Here is a 22,363-nt window from a genome sequence, read left to right on the forward strand (position 1 = left end):
AATTGAATGGTAATTTAAAAAAAATCTCTTTAAAAAGGCAAAATAAAAATATATATATATAAAAAAAAATATTCGCTAAGTGAAAGACTTCCACAATTACAATCATAACATTCAATAATATATTTTGCATTTTTCGATATCAAAGTTAGTTAATTACCAGTATTTAAATAATCTGTTGATTTTTTTTTATTGCTTTTTTTTTTTTTTTTGCAGGAGAAATGAATACTCTTTCAAAGCTTTAACGTAATCCGAGAATGGAAAGCTGGAGAAGTAAAGTGTCATAATTTGTACCAGATAGACAGAATGACTTACTATAAGCTTGGTAAAATTCATACTTACCTAATTTATATTCTGAAATGTAATCTAGTCTAGAAAACAAAACATACATACATTTATTACAGATACTAGTAGCTGTAAACTCTATCGGTTTAATTAAAGGTTAAAGATAACAAACAAAGCGATGAGAGCTTTATTTAACAGGTAAATACACACATCGAAGAAAATAACTAGAAATAATTGTTACAATATTCATTGAACTTTTTCAATCTATCTATCTATCTATCTATCTATCTATCTATCTATCTATCTATCTATCTATATATATATATATATATATATATATATATATATATATATATATATATATATATATATTTATTCTGTCTATATAAGATAAATGTATTAACGGATACGCTGATAAAAGAGAAGTATAGGAGCGAAATACTTCTCCATTTAAAAATAAATTATTTAGTTCTATACAAATAATAGTCACAGTTCTGAGTTGCTGCTATTAAATATATTTTATAGCTGTTAAAAAAAGAAGTTGCATATTTTAGACGCTGACGCTAGATTTATTACTATTATATAAATACTATACAACTCACAAGTGGACTGAAGTGGACTGATGTGGACTGACGTGGTTTGTTACTATGTTTACATAGCTTATTTAGATCGTCACTAAATATGGCAACAAGTCTTTGCTTTTTTCCTTTAGCTTTAGAAAAAAAAAAGACTGCACATATGTTCAATTTTTTTTTTCTTTTTTTCCTTTAACTTTTTTTTTTGCAAGAGAGATTTTAATGTTAAACCATCACTTGCCCCAACGTTTCCAAATTTGGTTTTGAGGTAAAAAAAACAACAACAACAATTCCATGAAAGTAGCCATGGGGGTTTTGAGTTTCAAACATCCCTCCTTAGGATTTTGTTTTTCACTAATCACCACCCCTCTAAGGGGTTTTGATGTTAAATGGAACAAAAGTCAGATTATTTGCAGATGATTGCATAATTTTTAGAACAATAAAAACAACACAAGACACAGATATTTTACAAAGAGAATTAGATGAATTACAGAAATGGGAATCAAATTGGAGCATGTCTTTCCACCCAGAAAAATGTCAGTTGTTAAGAGTAACAAAAAAACTAAAACAAATTAATTCCACTTATCTTATTCATGTTAAACCAGTAACACAGACTAAAAACGCAAAATAACCAGGTGTTATAATAAATGAAAAACTGTCATGGAATCCCCATATTGATACAACTATCAAAACATCAAACAAAGCATTAGGGTTTATTAAAAGAAATTTCTATAAATCAAATAAGAACATAAACCTAAAATGTTAATTAACCGTGGTTAGGCCAATAATAGAATATGTATCCTCCGTTTGGGTCAAGTCAAGAAAATATTAAGAAACTGGGACAGACACAAAATAGAGCAGTGAGATTCATAACAAACGAATATTCACATTTCACTAGAGTAAAATTTAATGAAATCACTAAATTTAGAAAGCCTTCAGGACAGAAGACTCAAAAGTAAAGTTGCAATTATACATAAAACACTGAACCATAATCTTCAAATACAAAATAAAAATTTAATAAAATACTCAGAAAGACACAAAGAAAGAACCACCATTCCATTTGCTAGGACAAATTCGTACAAAAGCTCCTTCTTCCCTAGCACTATTAGAGCATGGAATGAGTTGCCTGAGCTAGCCAGGAAAACCAGTGACTTGGTGGAGTTTAGGTCATTGATAAATATGCTTGACTAAATGCATGACGCGTAGGACGTAATCAACTTTATTTTTGAAGTAACGTACGTATAACGTAACGTAACATATAAGATAAACCCCTTCTACCAGTGGCGTCACTAGGGTTGGTGTCACCCGGTGAGGTCAGCTCAGGGTGTCACCCCCCCCCCCCCATTTAAGAGATCCTTTTTTTTTCGTTGGTTTATTGCACTGTAATGCATATAGTTTATTATTACCTACAATATTTGATTGTTCAACAAAAAACTATAAAATGAGTGTCTATTAAATTTTAAAATTCAGTTGTTTATTACAATTTATCTACATTTCACTGGGTTTACGTAGTCATGTGAAACTCTGCACGCATCCTTAATCTTTGGACTCGAAGACATTGCCATTAATCTATAATCCAATTTTGCAACAATGCAACCATAAGTAAATTACACTGTTTTATTTTCATGGAAATCAAATTTGAAAAAATATCATTAACCTGAAGTTGATGTCTGTAACGATCTCATTTTTTTTATTAAAATTCCACTTTGTGAAAGTGTCGTTAGTTCCTTTGTCTCAAAAAGTTATTTATTATAATTTTAAAATCCTTTTTCACATCAGCAGATGGTAAGAACCGGTTGAAGCTTTGTTAAATGATTTAGAGATATATATTCTTAGTAGCATATGAATCACGCAATGACATTTTTTTTTACTTCAAGAATAACTTTTGTTGCCTTTAGATCCCTTCTCAGTCATGGTAATCCTGTTTCAATGTTGCCTTTTAAAACTTCATCATTTACGCCAATATTTTGAAACTGACATCTACAATCATCTACAAAACTTTGTCAGTTGTTGAACTAAAAAATGTTTCGTTTGGATTGCTCCATATTTCTCTGCTACGTCAATGATTGCTTTCAGTAGGAGTTGAAGCTCAGAGTTAAAAAAAAAAGATCAATGCACATAAGAATGAACCTCTTGTTCTCTTCTTAAATAGTGAGTTCGGCATCTAGTGATCGTTCGACTGACATTTTCTTCTTGTTTTTATTGTTTTTTTCTGAATCACAATGCATTTCTTGTTTTTATAACACTTAACGCTATAATGTTAGCCCTTTCTTAAAGAAAAGGTTTAATTAGTCACCACATTGTCAATAGTTTAAAGATAGGCCTACTCTTGTCTATCTTTGGCCTTCTTGTACATGTCCTCCCCCCCCCCCAAAAAAAAAGAGTAAAGATAGGTAAAAATAAAAGATTATAACTGCGCCTCTAGCGGCAATAATTTCAGAACAAAAAAAAATATTGCAATCGTGTCAAATAATGCTAGGCATCTAATTTCTGAAAAAGAATGTTAACCACATAGATTTATTGAATGTTATACACATTTATTAAATAGCTATTCTGTTGGTTCATAATACATTTCCTGTACTCCTCCATGGTTCCAGTCAATGAAGCTGCATATCCATATCTTTGAGCTCCATATATAAATTCAAGCTCAACCTTTTCTAGACATTTTATGATATTAAGTTGATCTCATCACCTTTTTTTTGGTGTCCCTTTAAATCGTATAACTTCTGAATCTGATCACTGTGTGCTATGTTAGGTGTGCTATGTCAAGCGTGTTGTCAAACAAAATACAAAGGTGCTTGCAGTCATTCTGACTCTAATATCCTTTGCGTCGTTTGCTAAAACATTTATAAACTTTTTAACATTACAGATGTACTTTCAGCTATTGGTTTTATCAATATAAGATTTCCATCATCTCATGGAGATTCCTTATTCAATAAACTCTTTAATATGGTCAAAAAATGTCAAATATTCTGCTTGTATAGAAACAGTCCGTGTAATATCTCCTTCCAGTGTTTTTCTTCTTTACATCAATCATATCAACGACTTCCTTGTCAATTGTGTTTGTAGACGGATGTCCTTGTTTTAAAACTCTCCAATCCAGATGAATTCTTCATACGTCTTTTAATATTCCAGTATTGGACTTAATTTCAACCACACATTAAATTAAGTTACACATTTCTATTTTATTTTTATACAATTAGTTGAAAATAGTCGACAACAAAAGAATACAGTTTTTTTTTTCATATTAGGGTCTAAATCGTCCCCACTAGGAAGCATCAGAACCATTATCGGCACTTGTCAAGAAGAAAAATCCCCTACACTATTCAAGTATATCATTCGAATGACACATTGTAATAATTCCTTCATCTTGGCTAGAGCTTCTTTTACAGAAAAATGAAATTACATCATAAACTTCAGAAATCTCAATGGCCACTTGTTTACTTTCCAATTCTACAAAATTTATGTGAGATTTCAATGATATTTTATGCCTGAAGAATGTCTTCATTTGTTAAACAGTGACTATTGGTTGGCATCCTGATATTACGTGCTAGCTACAAATTCAATAGATTCGATTAAAACATTTTTTTTAATCAAAGCAGTGTTCATATACATATATACAGCTGGTAAACATTTGAAAGTCAGGTTTCACGTTTTTCTTGATCCTAAAAAGTATGATATAGGATTTTACAACTTTTGATAGAATTTCATTAAACAATTAAAATATGTTTAGTCGAAATGAAAAAAAAGTATACATATCTATTTATTAATTGTGAATAACATGTTCCAATATTTGGCCACTGTTGTTATTTTTTTTTATTTTCAGTGATTTACAAAGTGAGTTTTTTTTTAACTTGGGTGTCACCCCCCCCCCCCTAACAGGTGTCACCCGGTGCGGACAGCAACCCCGCACCCCCGTAGTGACACCACTGCCTTCTACAATTAAATTTAAAAATAATCAAATCACCAAATTCCAAGAGCGGTACCACGAAGTGTTTTGAGTTTAAAAACCCTTTCCAGGGGTTTGAAAGTTATAACCCCCTTTTCGATAAATGACTAAAGCGAATTGCAGTCACCAAATTCCATGAGCGTAGCAATGAGGGGTTCTGAGTATACACTCCCCCTCCAGGGGTATTGAGTTTAAAGCCCCCTTCAAAAAATTTAAAGGAAAAATGTGTCTTTTCAATAAAAAGCTTAAGAAAACTACAGTTACCGAATTACATGAACGTAGAATGGGGGGGGGGGTTTAGACGACACCTTTGATTCACTTACTTTAGAGTATTACTTTGGTAGGTAATCCTTTTTAGGTATTACCGCTGGCCATTTTTCTTTCTAAACCATTATTTTTGGGGGAATAAAAAATCATGGATCTAGATCTATGTGGTTTTGTCTCTTCATTGTAATTTCCTTTACAAAACGAGACACCATCTGTTTATCATTGTAGATCTAGAATTTTAATCCATGATGAATGTGTAGAAAAGTTTAAATCTTATACACTAAATCATATTTAGATGTACGTGTTTCAAAAGAAACATTTCTATCTACACTACACAGCCAGACAATGGTTTCACACACGTGCACCACCAGTGACGCATCAACCTAAACGTTTAACCCTAGCCCATAACGAGTGATGACGTAGGTAAGGAGGCATTCTATAATTACTATATCTAGCATCAAGTATATAAGTGTTATTAGATTTTTATGCTATGCATATGTAATATGATTATAAATAAGGGCTAGGAATTGAATACTACTTTAAGTAGCTTTAGGCTAGGACTATATGTAAATAGATTAATAAAATAATGTAGTCCTTCAAACTTTAAATATTATTTAATTACTTAATTAATTTGCCTTAAGTATCATTGCAAAGTTTTTGCAAAGAGTTTCTGGTGTATTTCTTGATCTTCACGTGTAGCTCAAATATTGACTCCGAGACAGGAGAAGGGATGAAGGCGAGTAACTAAACCAGTAATCTTCGAGCAGGAAGGGCTTATTAGCCTTCGCTTGCTACCCAGCTAGCAGAAGAAAACTGAATTCAAAACTCTGATGCCTTGCAGTTATACCCAAACATGGGAAAGGTTTCTGGGTCAACCCTGAGGAAAAATAAGGAGTTGGCTACCCTTAGGCAGTTTGCAGCACACAGCGCTATACCCTGTCAGAGCTTGCAACGCTGCTGATCCCAAACTGTATCTATGTTGTTTGTAAAGAATTACATAAGAAGCTTTTAATTTTTTAACTCATGCCATCATTGTGCCCTTGAACTGTATTGTTGCTTAAAGAAATTCTTTTAATAATATCAGATGTAGGTTTGTGTAAAACAGTATTTAAAATTACAACGGCTAGTAAAATCAATATTTTGCCTGTTGTGTTTGCCGTATTTTGCTAAGAGTAAATAGATATTTTTAGACGCTCACAAACAATTATCTTTTCAATATGATGTTCACGTGCTCACACGTTTGTTTCAAGTATGTTATTAGTGTGTATTCAAGTCTCCTGTTAGTTTTTTTTTACTTCCTTGTCATGTCAACAAAATGGACTTGTTACTTAAACAGCAGTGTTGTTTTTACATCCTAATTGATAATATAATATGGTGGCAGCTCTCTAAAAAGTCTAAAATAGATATTGTAAGTCAAAGTAAAAGTAATCATTTTAAACCAATAATTAACCCTCCACCTCCTTAAAGTGTGAAGAAAGGGTGTGAGGAATGGAAGCTTTTCAAGCAAATGTGGTTGCACTATTGCATTATAGAGAGAATAAACGATATAGATTTAAGAGTATGCCAAAGCACTGTTCTTGCACACTATCGGCCCAGAGGCGTTGGCAGTATACAAGTATCACTTTTAAACCAAAGCACAATGTTCAAGTAATAATATGTGCATTTGATGAGCATTTCATAGGTCTAAAGAATGAAACCTATGAAAGATAAGTTTTTAATAACAGACATCAGAAGCCGCAAGAAACTGTTGAGGATTACTTACTAGCTCTACGCACACTGAATAAAACCTGCAATTTTGGCAATCATATGGAAGAGTCATTAATAAGAGACCGAATGTTAGTTGGTATCAAAGACACCAGTGTGTTAATATTAGAAGATATTACGTCATTGTTTGTTGTTTATGTTTTATGCGAAAGCAAAGAATCGGAGGGAAATAAAAAGTGAGTTATATATGTCTACCTTGATCAAAACAGTCTCGTTATTATCATTATTAAATAGTAACGTCTACAGTAATTTATTATTAATCTGTGACAACAGAACATGGTGTCAGATTTGGTTTCATATCTTGTGTCAGATCTGGTGTTAGATTAGGTGTCAAATCTAGTGTCACATTGCTTTAAAGTGCTGGTAATAGATCTCTAGATCTAGTGGTTTCTAAATTCAAAATTGCTAAAAGTACATTTTATTTGTGGTGTCGTTAGTTCATGTTGTTAGATCTAGATCTAGACATAGAATCTAGAATCTGTACGAATAATGGAATTATTCGATCCTCCTAAACCGTTGTCAATAGACGGTAATCTATCTGAAAGATGGAAAAAATGGAGACAAAGTTTTGAACTGTTTATGGTTGCCACTGAAAAAAATACGAATCCCGAGCCAGTGAAGAAAGCTTTATTGTTACACCTGATCGGTGAACCCGCTCGAGACATCTACAATACTTTTCAAGTATGTGAAGATGAGACTGTAGACAAAGTAATTGAAAGGTTTCAGAATCATTTTTTGCCTAAGTCCAACACTGTGTATGACAGATTTAAATTCTTTTCAAGAAAGCAGAAAGACGGAGAAACGTTTGAACAGTATTATACTGAGTTAAAGAATTTGGCAAAAGAAAGCAAGAACTCATCAGAGATCGATTGGTATGTGGCATACATTCGGATCGAGTGAGAGAGAGACTTCTGAGAGATGTAGACTTAACTTTAGAGAAAGTAGCAAGCATAATTCCTGCTGACGAGCATACCCAGAACCAAATGATAGATATGAAAGGACTACATGTGGATGCTGCTAATAAGACAGAAGATAGAAAGCCAGTCAAAACCTCACAGGAAAATATGGCAAAGAATCATGTCACAAGTTTCATTAGAGATTGCAGATCTTGTGGTGGATCTCACAGAAAATACAATTGCCCAGCATTCGGACAGACATGCCGAAAATGTAAAAAAAGAAATCATTTCGCTGTAAAATGTCGTTCGAAACACTTCAAGGCTGTTGATTTACTAGACGATGAAAGTCAGTCAAGCCAAGTAAATGAGTTGTGGTTTGAGGCAATTGGTACTGACAACAATGTCAAAGTTTGGATGGTTGATGTCAATATTATGGGAAAAATAGTCAAAATGAAGATTGACACAGGAGCACAAGCTAATGTGATATCAGAGTCAACGTGGAACAATTTAGAAACTGATACTCAGTTAAAGAATTCAAATACTACCCTACGAGCATTGGGGGATGAAGCATTAGAACTGAAGGGAGTTGCAACGGTCACATTTAAAGCCGGCGATGTAGAAGTTAAAGATGATCTGTACGTGATCAAGAAAAGTATAAATCCTATACTAGGTCTGAAGACATCTATTGCTTTAAAACTAATTGAGGCAAAGAGAAATGTCAAAGTACACGATGTCAAGCAACAAAATGAAGTTCCACGAGTGTTGATGAAAAAATATAAGCAAGTATTCGAAGGACTCGGTACATACAAAATGAAGTATCAAATTAAACTGACGTCAGATGCAAAACCAGTTATTTAATTTGCGCGCAGAGTTGCACCATCACTCTATGAATAATTGAAAAGAAAACTCACACAAATGCAACAAGATGGAGTGATCACAGAAGTTGATGAACCAACAGAATGGGTTCATAACTTGGTTATAGCAAAGAAGAAAGATAATCCTTTGAGCTTGTGTTTAGATCCCCGAGAACTGAACAAATATATAATGAGAGAACATTTTACTATACCAACATTTTATCAAATCAATAGTTCACTGGGAGCAGCAAAAGTGTTTAGTATACTTGATCAAAAGGATGCATATTGGCAAGTTGAGTTGAATGAACCAAGCTCTTATTTATGTACATTCAATACTCCGTTTGGAAGATACAGATTCTTGAGAATGCCTTTTGGTATATCCTCAGCTAGTGAAGTATTACAGAAACGTGCTTATCAAGTATTTGGAGACATCCCAGGTGTACATATCATGTCAGATGACATGCTGATTGCAGCAAAAGATGAAAAAGAACATGATCAAATTTTGGAAAATGTTCTGGAGAGAGCTAGAAAGAACAATGTAAAGTTCAACAAGAACAAGATACAATATAGACTTTCTGGTGTTAATTATCTCGGAAGACAAATTGGAGCAGATGGTATTCGTCCAGATCCAGCTAAAATCAAAGCAATAATGGAGATGCCAGCACCAACAGATCGAACAGGAATTCAAAGACTGCTAGGGATGTTGAACTTTCTGTCAAGTTTCATTCCAAACATGTCAACAATTACCAGTCCATTGCGTGAATTGCTAAAGAAAGATGTATTGTGGCAGTGGAATGCAGAGCAAGAAAATGCTTTCCAACTAATAAAGAGAACACTTAGTGAAGCTCCAGTTCTGCAATTGTTTAACCCTGAAAAGCCAGTTACTATTCAGTGTCACGCTTCTTCTAAAGGGTTGGGAGCATGTTTAATGCAAGAAGACAAACCAGTTGCGTATACGTCAAGATCATTGACAGAAACAGAGTGCAGATATGCACAAATAGAAAAGGAAATGTTAGCTATAGTGTTTGCAGCTGAACATTTTCACCATTATATTTTTGGAAGAACTGTGACTGTACAATCAGATCACAAACCTTTGCAAACTATTGTGACTAAGCCTTTACATAAGATTTCACCAAGACTTCAGTTGATGATGTTAAGACTGTTGAGATATCAATTAACAGTAACTTACACTCCAGGTCCGAAAATGCAAATAGCTGATACGTTATCGCGTGCGTATCAATGGTCAAGAACAATCATATTCAAATGATGACATGGTTATGAGAATTCATAGCGCAACAGCACAGTTTCCGGGAAGTGATCAGAAGATTATTGAAATTAGAAGGAAAACTGAATCTGATGCTAAATTAAAACTTGTAATGAATTATGTCAGAGAAGGTTGGCCAAAGATAAAAACTCAAGTTCATGAAACAGTGAAAGTGTATTGGTCATTTAAAGACAGTATTCATGAAGAGAATGGAATATTGTTTTATGAGAACAGAATTATAATTCCTTCAAGTATGAGAAATGAAATTCTCGACAAGTTGCACATAGGTCATTTTGGTCTTGAAAAAACCAGATCCAAGGCAAAACAGAGTGTGTTTTGGCCAGGATTGTATAACGATATTTTTTCGACAATAATGAAATGCGCAACATGTGCAACGTTCAAAAGAAATAATGTGAAGGAAAAATTGTTACCTCATGCTGTACCAGACAGACCATGGAAAAAGGTTGCGACAGATTTGTTTGAATGGCGAAACAATGACTATTTGCTAGTTGTGGACTATTTCTCCAAATATCCTGAAATAAAACGACTAGAGAACAAAACAGCAGAATGTGTTATCAGGGCAATGAAAGGTATTTTTGCTAGACATGGCATACCAGAAGAAATAGTGAGCGACAATATGCCATTCAATAGCTATCAATATAGAGAGTTTGCTTCTGAATGGGGCTTCAAGATAACAACATCAAGTCCCAGATACCCTCAATCAAATGGACAAAGTGAGGTGTATGTTGGTATCGTAAAGCAGATATTCAACAAAGCATACAAAAGTGGGAAAGATCCATATCTCGCTATGCTCGAGTATAGAAATACTCCGATAAGCGGACTGCTTTATTCGCCATCACAACTGCTGATGAGTAGAAGACTCAGGGACATCATTCCAACTGATCCCAAACTATTGAAACCATCGGTAGCTGAAAATGCAGAGACATTACTCAACGAACGACAGAGGAAAAGCAAAGTGAGGTACGATGCAAAAGCAAGGTTACCTAAAGACTACTCTGTCGGGGAGAAGGTGAGAGTTCGTCTAGGACAAACATGGCAGAAAGCAGTCGTCATTAAGAAACATCCATCACCCAGATCTTACATCATAAAGACAAATGATGGGAAAACATACAGACGAAATCAACGGTTTTTAAACAAGAGCTACGAAGAAGACATCTCTGGGTACTATGACACCGACGAAGACAATGATCAGCAAACTGTTAGAACAAAAGAAACAGACAATTATAAACCAACATCTAGAGAACTTGCTGTGCCGGTCAAGACAACCAGAAGTGGTCGAGTTGTCAAAATTCCTTGTAAATATAAGTATTAAGAACTTTAAAAGGAAGGATGTGATGATAGCTTCGAAAGGAAGGATGTGTTAATATTAGAAGATATTACGTCATTGTTTGTTGTTTATGTTTTATGCGAAAGCAAAGAATCGGAGGGAAATAAAAAGTGAGTTATATATGTCTACCTTGATCAAAACAGTCTCGTTATTATCATTATTAAATAGTAACGTCTACAGTAATTTATTATTAATCTGTGACTACAGAACAACCAGGACAAAGAAAGAACTCTTACAAGAACATAAACTAACACTCAAGACTTGTATAGAAATCTGCAAGGCAAATGAAGCTGCTGACTTGCAACTAAAGGTACTAGAGACAGGTACATCTGATGCATCACCACCTCAGGATGAGGCGTTCGCTGTTTCTTCTCGTAAAAGTATTCTACAAAAAAATCTGCTCATAAACAGCGCAAATATAAATTTTGTGGACAAAATCACCCATTTAAAAAGGAGCTGTGTCCTGCATGGGGTAAAATCTGTTATATCTGTAACCAAAAAAATGATATCGGCATTTAATGTAAACTGCAATGTGTACAGGAGGACAGCGATGACTGTTATTCATTATCTTCTAATGATGAGGCTGTGCTTTCTGTACAAGGTGGACCAAACAATAAGATCATTCCCGGTGAGAAGATTGTGTGTCAGATTGACTCAGGAGCCAAAGTTAATGTTTTCCCTAAGATACTTATCAAATCTGCACAAATCTGTCCCACTCAAAGCAAGTTACGTGTGTATGATGGTAGTACACTTATACTTATTGGAAAGGTACAACTCGTACAAAATCTTAGGACCAACAAGAGATATCGTGACGATTTCGTGGTTATGACAGATGACTTAACTCCCCTGTTAGGGAAGAAAACGTCATAGGGTTAGGGTTTACTGGTCGTTATGGTTAGTTCTTGGCACACAAATATAGATCTAAATCTATCTCGACCTCTTAAAAGAAAGACAAAAGCGATATTTTGCTAGTCGATAGTAAATCTAAACTGCCGATCTAAATGTTTATCAGCTTTGTTGGAAAACTATCATCTACTGTAGATGGCTCGTAACGTTAATTTGACAGTGATTTTGTACTTATTAAAGTATGAAAAAAATGTAAAGACGAATTTATTTTCTAATACAATATCTTAATTTTCACTTATCCTTATCACAACCCAGAATTGGCCCGCGCAATCTGTTTCGCATAGGGCCCCGGAATCTGTAGGACCTGCTCTGGTTTAAATATAAATAAATATTATATATTATTAATAATTAGTATATATTATTAACATAACATAACATTTTCAAATTGTGCGATCGCCCTTACCGCTTCCTTCCCGGATCCATCCGTGGTTTAAGTATATGTCTTCCCAACGGTCAGTATCGAATGTTCATTGATTTTTTATCCCGTTTTATCACATCCACGTAACGGAGGTTAGGGCGACCAGGATTTCATGAGCTACACCGGAATTGACCTTGGAGTGATCGATTAATGAATTTGTGTGTTACCCGTGCTTGTAATCGTGCTAGTATTTGTAATCGTGTTCGCATTATCGTAGTCTGTGAATCGTGACCAGTCTTAACTGTGTTATTGTGTGTATCAGTCGTGTTTTATTGAAATAAAGCCTTGTTTCTAAGGTTATGAGTTGATTTAGTATATTACAATTTATTTCAATATAACCATTCTTAAATGGAAAAGTTTTTGCGTCCCAATAGACAGGATGCTGATCCTAGTTCAACTAATGCTTCAGTTACATTGAAACATTGCTTTCTTGTTTTGACAGATTCGCAACAAAAGTAGGGGCTAGTGAAAGCGAACAGTTTGACCTGCTATGCAACTTTGTGTCTCCATCCTTATATCAGTATATTTCTACCTGTTCTAAATACTCATAAGCAAAATCTATTCTTGAGAATTTATTTGTGAAGGCCCCTAATGAAACATTGGCCAGACATTTGCTTGCTGCTTGCTAACAAGAAGTCGATCAAAGTCTTGATCAATTTGTACACAAGCTGAGAGTGATGGCCAGAAATTGTCAGTTCCGAGCTGTCAGTGCTGACAAAAATGAAGAGGACGCCATTCGCGATGCCTTCGTTAGCGGCATGCGTTCAAGTGTAATTAGACAGCGGCTACTTGAGAAAAGATCCCGTGACTTGAAAATGGCTTTAGATATTGCCAAGATACCCGACATGGCCCAGTTCGTTTAGTGCTCCTTCTCATTTGATAGAGTCATCTCTTTCGTCATCGGCAATCTCAACCGAAAAAATGGTGGACTCAGAAACAATCGCAACAGTGAGTACTAAATGTTTCTTTTGCGGAGGTAGTCGGCATCTCAGAGCGAAATGCCCTGCCAAAGACTGCATGTGTCATTGTTGCGGGAAAAATGGACATTTTTCGAAGGTTTGCAGGTCCCGCAACACACCTATAACCAAAACAAAAGTCAAAATATCTCCTAGCTACGAGATTAAAAAGACAATCTTGTAAAGATTGTAGCTGCATTAAGGACTCTGCACATATAGCATCACTAATTGCTACTACGTCTGTACCTGGTTTAACTAAATCAACAGTACACATCTCTGTAAATGGCGTGAACCTAAAAGCCCTAATTGATACAGGTAGCGGGGAAAGCTACATTTCTTCAAACATACCAAGAGAGTATGGTCAGCGACACGTTCAAAGCACAACATTTCTATGGCGTCATCTTAACTGTCAAGCGTCACGAAAGGCCACATGTTTGCATCGCTAAATTACAAAGGGGAAGTTTACAATCAATTCAAACTTTCGTTACTAGATGAACTTTGCACTGATGTAGTGCTTGGGTTGGATTTCCTCGCATTACACAAAGAACTGATAATTCCATTCAACGGTGGTCGACCTGCATTTCATGTTTGCTCGCTCAATGATGTTAAGGTAGAGGCACCACAATTGTTTGCAAATTTATCCCCTGATTGCAGACCTATTGCTACTAAATCTCGCCGTCACTCCTTCCAAGACACACAATTTATTAAAGCTGAAGTTGAGAAATTGATACGAAACGGTATCATTGAACCTTCCAAATCACCTTGGAGAGCTCAAGTCCTTGTCACGACCAATGAGCGGCACAAAAAGCGAATGGTCGTCGATTATAGCCAAACTAGAAATAGATTTACTTACCTGGACGCTTACCCTATGCCCTATGCCAAGAGTGGATGAAATGGTGGAGAAAATTTCCATGTATGAAATCTTTAGCACATTGGATCTGGAGAGTGCTTATCACCAAATACCTATCCAACAGAGCGAAAAGAAATACACAGCTTTCGAAGCTTGCAGGAAACTCTACCAGTTTTGCAGAATACCCTTTGGCGTCACTAATGGTGTAGCTTGCTTCTAGAAAACCTTAGACACTATTATAGAAAAAGAAAAGTTGTCCGACACGTTTGCCTATGTCGACAATGCAACGATATGTGGTAAAGATGTAGAATCTCACAACAAAAATCTGTTGCGCTTTTAGAAGGTAGCTCAAGAATACGGAATAACCTACAACGAAAGTAAAAGTCTAATCGCGACTAATAAGGTAAAGCTGCTTGGATATGAAATATCCAAAGGACATTTGAAACCTGATCCTGATAGATTTCAAGCTCTTCGAGATTCACCCCTGGAACTGGCAGGCTTTAAGTTTGATGTACAGTATAGACCTGGGAACGCAAACACAGCAGCAGACACCTTGTCTAAAGGGCACTGTGCAACAATGACAAAACACAGTAGCCTAAAGACGTACCATGAATACCTGTGTCATCCAGGTGTCACTAGACTTGTGTCGCTTAGCCACCTGGCGCCGAAGGAAAGTTCCACGCAACGACTTTTTCGAACCAGAGAACTGTATTCTGCCTCAAGAGGTCGGTGACTCTCTGGATCTCTCACCAGGGAGTCGCTACGTGCCTGAAACTATCAGTAATTCACAGAGTCCCACCCCAATGATGTACAACCAGCCAGAAGTCATCGGTGACTCACAGGGGAGCCACCCAATGCCAGAGGCCAATATTGACTCGAGTCCCGTACAGGACAATTACGACTTGCAAGGAGAAAAGTCTACGCCAGAGACACCTCCGGATCCTTCCCTACGCATGGTTACAATCTAAGACCCAGAAAGAAATAAAGGAGGGGTGAATGGATTGATCGTTAAATGAACTTGTGTGTTACCCGTGCTTGTAATCGTGCTAGTATTTGTAATCGTGTTCGCATTATCGTAGTCTGTGAATTGTGCCCAGTCTGTACTGTGTTATTGTGTGTGTCAGTCGTGTTTTATTGAAATAAAGTCTTGTTTCTAACGTTATGAGTTGATTTAGTATATTACAGACCTTATAGGATGATTTTTTGTGATGCGATTGTCCCCTATCCGTAGAACATTTCCAATTTAACACAGGCGGCGTTGCCTGAGGATTGTAAACATGCTGGGAAAGGACGATTTGGGAGGATTTCAGTAATGCACACTCTCTCTCTTTTTTAATGTTATTTTAAAGATTCTTCGAAGGCAGCGTAAGTGGAGTGAGTTTAGTTTCCTCTCTTGTTTTGTGTAGGTAGTCCACGACTCACTGCCGTACAGTAACGTGCATGTCACTGAATATTTTATTCCTTGGCAGGTAATTAATTTCACATTTGTTTCTTTACACTTTAAAGTATTTAATGTACTCATAATTTCATCCATGTCATTTTACCAAGTATATATTTTTTTAAATTCCTTTGTAAGGAATCCCGTGTATGGTTATTAGTATCTCTGCATATTTTGTATTATCGGCCATGTTGGCCGAAATATATTGCTTTGTAAAGCATGCTCATTTCTTTTACTCTAGTTTGGAGACTTCGTTCAAATTATGTATATTCATGTTAAATCATGGGAGAGCATCACTGATTGATTTCTCTTTCCATCTTCATACTATTTATGCATGTCTTATCTTATCTTATATGTTATGGCAAACACAACTCTGCGAGAGTCAGATTTCGAACTCAATCCTTCTTGTAAGGTGGCCAAGCCGTAATTAAGCGGTTTTAGTCTCTGAGACAAACATCAATTGCTAAAATGAAACTTGATTTTTTGTCTGTGACTAGGCAACAATAATTACAGCAAGATTCAAGATTGAAATAAGCAGGAGGGGAAAATGTAAAGAGAATATCGGCACAGAGTCATGGACGTCACGCATTTTCTCCTTAAGCAGAATTCATTTTAATTCGCGAATGAGTTGATGAATTGGCAGTACAAAATCAAAGAAATATCCTGGAGTGAAAATGCTAACCAAGTAGAATTCATTCCTGTAAGACCGAAAACGTACAAGTCCCAACAAAATACAAACGAATTTATTGTGATATCCAAAAAAAAATCATACATAAATTTTTAAAAGCAAATATTTCTCGATGATTTTCCACAGTACACTTCTAAAATGTAGATCGAAATTATATGATACACTGTTATGCAGAGCCTCAATGACGTAATGGCTACAATAAAAAATTGCCAGGCAAAAAAAAAATGAAGATTGATTTATTTTCTATAAAAATATAAGAAAGAGCTACTGATGGAAATAATGTTTCCATAAGAAAAATTTAATGATAAATATGACTTTTAGTCGCCTTTATTGAATCCTATGATGGAAATTAACCTCGATGGTTCTCCCAGTGACATAGACAATAGACATAAACAAATTTTCTCTGAGGGCTTCAGGTAACTGTCGCAGTTTCTACAGAAGTTTCCGAACTTCCAAAACAAGTATGTATTGAGCTTTTGAGTTTTATTTTAAAAAATGTCAGTCCCCAAATATTGCCATCTTGATTTGCATAAGTTTTTACTATTGTGATAAGCATGGCTACATGTAAGCGAAGTTTTTCCAAACTTAATTGTATGAAGAAATACTTACAATCAACGATGACGAATTTACTACTAACTAATTTGGCAATTTCTGTTGAACAAGACAGTGGAAAAAACGAATTTCGATAAAATTATCTATTTTTGCTGGCGAGAAAGCACTTGAGATTCACCTGTATTATCTTTTTTTGTAAAATCGATTTTTTGCTAAATAGCAATACTTAAATAATGAATGCACTGTATTTGGAAATTAGAAACTTTTCGATGTTTTAAAACTTTTTTTTGGATGGCATCATGAGGAACTGCCGCACAAGGCATCAAATACCATAGCTACGCCCCTGTGGTCAGCCCTCTGTAAAATACCACCCCATTTTTCCCAACTGTGTATATTCATGTTAAATCATGGGCGAGCATCACTCATTGATCTCCTCTTTCTTCCTCATCCTATTTATGCATGTAATGGTCATTATTACGATTCACCCTGACTAATGAACATTACCTATGTATTATTATTATTGAGAATTTGGCTTGCGCGATGAAAATTTATTAAAGTGAGGGAGATTAGCGCTGCTTCAGCCTCACTCTCTCGACATTCGCGGCTGGGAAGCACTAGCTCTCGATCGCTCCTCATGGCGTGAAGCTATGAGTGTCGGAGTCACAAGATATGAAGCAAGAAGAGTGATCAGCTTGAAAGAGCACCAAAACAACAAAAAGCTGAGAGAAGAAGCAGGTCTATCTGCAACTGACCTAGCCTACCCATGCCACGTATGCGGCCGGCTTTTTAAAGAGAGGATTGGACTTTGTGACAAGTCAAAAACTCTGTCAGAGTCACTCTAAATTATCACAGCATTAATTATTATTTTTCATTATTTATTTATTTTATTTTAATTATTTCCCCATCCTACCCCTAAATTATTCACCCGCCACACCTTTTCCGCTCCAGGCTAGACTTAGTTGACCACGTTGGAGATAGTTAAGGCGCGTCCTTTCATTTATCTTCCCTTGACCGGGGCAAAGATACATGCAGACTCTTTGATCTTATCGGCAGGATGTCTGACAGTCGCAGTGGACACCACCTTGTGTGGAATGCAAGTCACTCCCCCCCCCCCGTTCTCCTATGCCTCTCTTTGATCTAGGAGACCACGAAAACAAACACGCCCATTGACCTCCCAATGTGCGAATCCCATCTCTTGTTGGACTTCACCCACGTGTAAGATAATTCTAAGCCTAGGATATTTCCGGTTTCCGCCCACACTTTCCAGGCCTTTGTATATAAGGTAGATTAAATCAAGCCAGACCCTTTCACTCCTCTATCGCTACCAACGAGTCTGGACTACTTCATTTATTCTCCCTCCTAGAGGAATACCTGGTGGTAAGCCGAACTTAATCACAAGTCCCATCTTAATTACTTTTGTGCTATTTCCATTGGAAATTATCATGTGTATTTTGCTTAGCTCATTTATATTTAATTAGTGCATTGTGTATTTCTCACTGGCGTAAGTAGAAAACATAAACATGTCCTATGTCTTTATTTATGTATTGCATTAATCTATTAATGCTACGTTGATCAATTGATCATTGATGCAACCGTGTATATATTTGTACACCTTATTTTATTTCCTTTATCTCGGTTGACAGCCTTGATAATTTTACTATCGCACTAATACTGCGCTTAGAAAGGAGATATGAGTTATCTCCCCTGTATTGAATTATCTCCCCTTTACTCATTTTACTCTAATGAGAGTTGCGCCGCTTGAACGGACACCCTCTCCATTCAAGCGCGCCCCATTGTTCTCGACCCACGGTCATATGTAAACAAATCGTCTGGGTCGCTGACCACCGCCCATTTCCCCCCCCCCCTTCTCTTTCTCTATCCACCTGTGTTGTTTATTTGAGATTATTACTTCCCCTTCTATGTACATTTTTATATTATTACTTTCCCTTTTATGTACATTTTTATATTGCTACTATCTGCCATCTATTTTCCAAATCCCATTTGTCATCATCTCCTCATTGTGCTCTAAAGCAATTTCACCAATCTGACGAATGCACCTCAGTCGAGGGCATCGATAAGATGTATGAGAGACATGTCCTAACTTGTCTTTATTTATCCGCAGCCTCCCTCAGGTGTCTGCCTATTGCCTATTTATTGGATCAACTATTTGTTTGATATCCAGAATCACCTACTATCTTTGTGCTTAGTGCTATTCAGCACTAAGCTCACTGACCTGCCTATTTATTCATTGGATCAACGATCTATTTACCTGCATCTGTGCTTAGTGCTATTCAGCACTGCACTTGCCTACTGAGATCTACTCAACTCTACCACTTGGCGCTATCGGCATTGCCCGCCTATTCGACAGCCCACCTGTCAAGCTATTAGGTGCGACGTCCCTATAGATTCAGATCTGTGTGAGACGTCATAGCTACTCCAACCCTCTGCAACTCACTGGACATATCCTGTCAACTACGCTGCCCACGGCAGATCAGCTCTGCCCGCAGTAACCTTGTGCCCACGGTAGCCGGCCACCCGCCCTACTGTGCCCACTACAGATATTAGATTTTGGGGATTGAGACTCCACAAGAACTATATCACCGGCGTCCCTCTATCCGCTAGAGCGCCACCTCCAGCTGCAGAACCTCAAGCCAGGACACAGCCAGCTGCGACATCAACCGGACAACCAGCTAAGTCAGAGGACAAAGTGACATACTCTCTTATTAAATGCACGAGTGATGATTAAATCTAGTATTCACTTAGAGATAGATGCAAACCCTCCCCCTTTTTATTCTTATATGTATATTTATGTAAATAAATATTCTTCATTTTTAACTTTTGTATCTATCTTTCATTGCTTTGTCTCGTTGCGTGTCTGCTCCCGATTCATATGCTGATAGGTTGGTGTGTGATAGCTTTAAAAATAATCATCCCCTAGACATTAAACGCGCCAAACACACGTCACATTTCCCCACCTGTCACAATGGGCGTAGCCAGGGAGGGGGGTTAGGGTTCACCCCCTCCCCCGAAATGAAATCCCCTCCCGCAGGGGGGGGGATCGAAATTTAGTGACTTATTTTTTGCTTTGATTTTGTTTTATTTTAGGTGAGATTTTAATACTAAACCATCACTTGCCCAAGCAGAACCAAGGGGTTTTGAGTTTAAAACCCCTTCCAGTGGGGTTCAAGTTTAAAACCCCCTACCTGGGTTTTTTGCAGTTAAATCCCCCTCTTCTATAAAACAAAACAAAATAAAAATGCAAACAACAATCCCCTAATTCAAAGAGCACATTTAAAGAAGATTTTGATTTTAAATAACCCATCCTAAATTTACGATTACCCCCCTGTTCAATATAAAAAAAAAAAAGCAAATTACACACTCAAAATTCTATGAGCATAGCCAAAGGGGTTTTGTGTTTATCCCCCCCCCCCTTTTAAGCGGGGTTTGAAGGTAAAAAATACCTCTTTAATAATAAAAACAAAGCGACTTATACACTCAAAATTTTATGAGTGTAGTTAAGGGGGTTTTGAGTGTAAACTCCCCTTCAGTGGAGTTTGAAGCTAAAAAATACCTCTTCAATATATATAAAAAAAACAGCAAATTACACATTAAAATTATCTGAGCGTAGCCAATCCTATTGGGGTTTTTTGGTATAAACACCTCTCCTAGAGATGGCTTTTTTTTAAAGTTTAAAACCCCTTCCAGGTGGTTTTGAGTTTAAAATTCCACTACAGAGTGTTTTGAGGTGGAAAACCTCTATCTTCAATATTATTCTAAAGCAAACTAAAATTACTAAATTCTATTGCCGTAGCTAACTGGGGTTTTGAATTAAAAAAAAAACAATTCCAGAGATTTTTTAGTTTAAAACCCCCAACAGATGATTTTGACGATATAAAATCTAAAGCAAACTATAGTTGCCTAATTTCAAGAGCGTATTCAAGATAGGTTACACATTTCTACCAGTGGTTCCATTAATAAAGTGCAGTAAATAGTCATCTGCCGAAATTGAAAAACACTAAATGTGGCTCAACAAAATGGCTAAGACAGATTTTAGGAGTCAGTTATAGAGATCGGGTCTAAATCAAGGAAATCCTAAGCAGAAATGGGAGACGACCCCTTAGTAAGATTGTGATAGAGTGTCGCATGAGGTTTGCGGGGCATGTTCTCTGACAAAATGAATTACGCATAAGAAGAATTGCGATGAAATCCTAGAACAACTTTGCGCCACACATTCATGTATGTCGTCAGAGCAGGTGAGAAGAGGCTTCATGCATTACCAATGACAGATTTTTATTTAAACAGCTTGACGGCAAATGCTCCGAACGGCGCGGGAGGCTCTAAGTAAGAATAACACATTAGGTTTTTGAAATAAATCTTTTTAATAGCAGGATAATGCATTGTAGATACCTCAGAATATGCATTTTGTTGGCTTTCAATACCAGAAATAGTGCTTGGCGGCGGGGCTCTGCCCTTCGCCGGGGGAACTCCTTAGCGCTCCCCCAGACCCCCTTGCTGGCAAATAGCGGGGAATCCACAATTTTCCCACTAACTCCAGGAAGAACCTATTCTAGGGCACAATAAACGTCTTCCGAAAGAATGAAGGGTCAGAATGTAATTAAGATTATGTACACACACACACATAAATACATATAATTATTTATTTTTTTCGCTTGGCTGGCTACGCCCATGTAATAACATCAATATTTATATATAAATTTAGGTTTACAAAGACTTTTTAGTTCATTTTTTGACATGTTTAATATGTTCCTTCAAATTTTAAGATACTTACATCCTAGGCCAAACCTCCTCAACACGGCAAGAGATGTCTACGGGCAGGGTTAGAACCAAGGAACATAGATCTGCAAGTCAAGTTCGCATACGACATCCAAGTATCAAATCATTTTAGTAATGGCAACAGACGAGTACATCCCTGGGCATTATTGATGGATTAGCATGTCCTCCTTTGGAAAATAGTCCTAACCTTTCCTATTTGGAAAGCCTGCCTCTTCGGAAACCTGATTGATTTTCTCTGGTAATAATCTCATTCATAAAGAGTAAAGAATGAGTAGTTTCAGATTACTTTTAATGACTTTTAAATAAATACGAACATGGACATTTATTTTTAATTAATTTAAAGAGAGAGGGGGGGGGGGCAGAGCGAGAAAGAAATTAGGATATGAAGGAAAGAGTAGTTGTTAGAAAGACAGGATGGCAAAGAAAATTGGAGGGAGAGAGAAAGATAAAAGAAATGGGAGGAGGAAAAAATGAGAGATAAAGAGAGAGAGAAAGTTAATTTGAAAAAGAGAAAAGAAAAAAAAGGGTAGAAGAGGGTTAAAGAAAGGCAGGAAAAGAGAGG

At 36.4% G+C, this 22,363-nt stretch overlaps 2 protein-coding genes across 19 annotated transcripts in view; one reads left to right on the forward strand and one right to left on the reverse strand.

The window, feature by feature from the left end:
* LOC106059715 (uncharacterized) overlaps positions 1-12,609 on the reverse strand; it is a 35,170-nt gene extending 22,561 nt beyond the window's left edge. For 2 of the 18 annotated variants that reach the window (XM_056042457.1, XM_056042456.1), the window contains exons 1-2: positions 725-839; positions 340-368 (exon numbers count right to left, since the gene is read on the reverse strand). Coding sequence is in view for 3 of the 18 variants with exons in the window: in XM_056042439.1 (XP_055898414.1) it covers positions 340-368; positions 12,509-12,528 (49 nt within the window). In the remaining 15 variants the exon portion in view is untranslated. The other 16 variants (XM_056042440.1, XM_056042454.1, XM_056042439.1 and 13 more) reach the window with 15 other exon arrangements.
* LOC106076093 (uncharacterized) overlaps positions 1-22,363 on the forward strand; it is a 320,041-nt gene that overhangs the window by 228,186 nt on the left and 69,492 nt on the right. The window lies entirely within an intron of this gene.

This window comes from Biomphalaria glabrata, chromosome 9 (genome assembly GCF_947242115.1).
Source record: "Biomphalaria glabrata chromosome 9, xgBioGlab47.1, whole genome shotgun sequence".
In the NCBI taxonomy this organism is placed as follows: domain Eukaryota; kingdom Metazoa; phylum Mollusca; class Gastropoda; family Planorbidae; genus Biomphalaria; species Biomphalaria glabrata.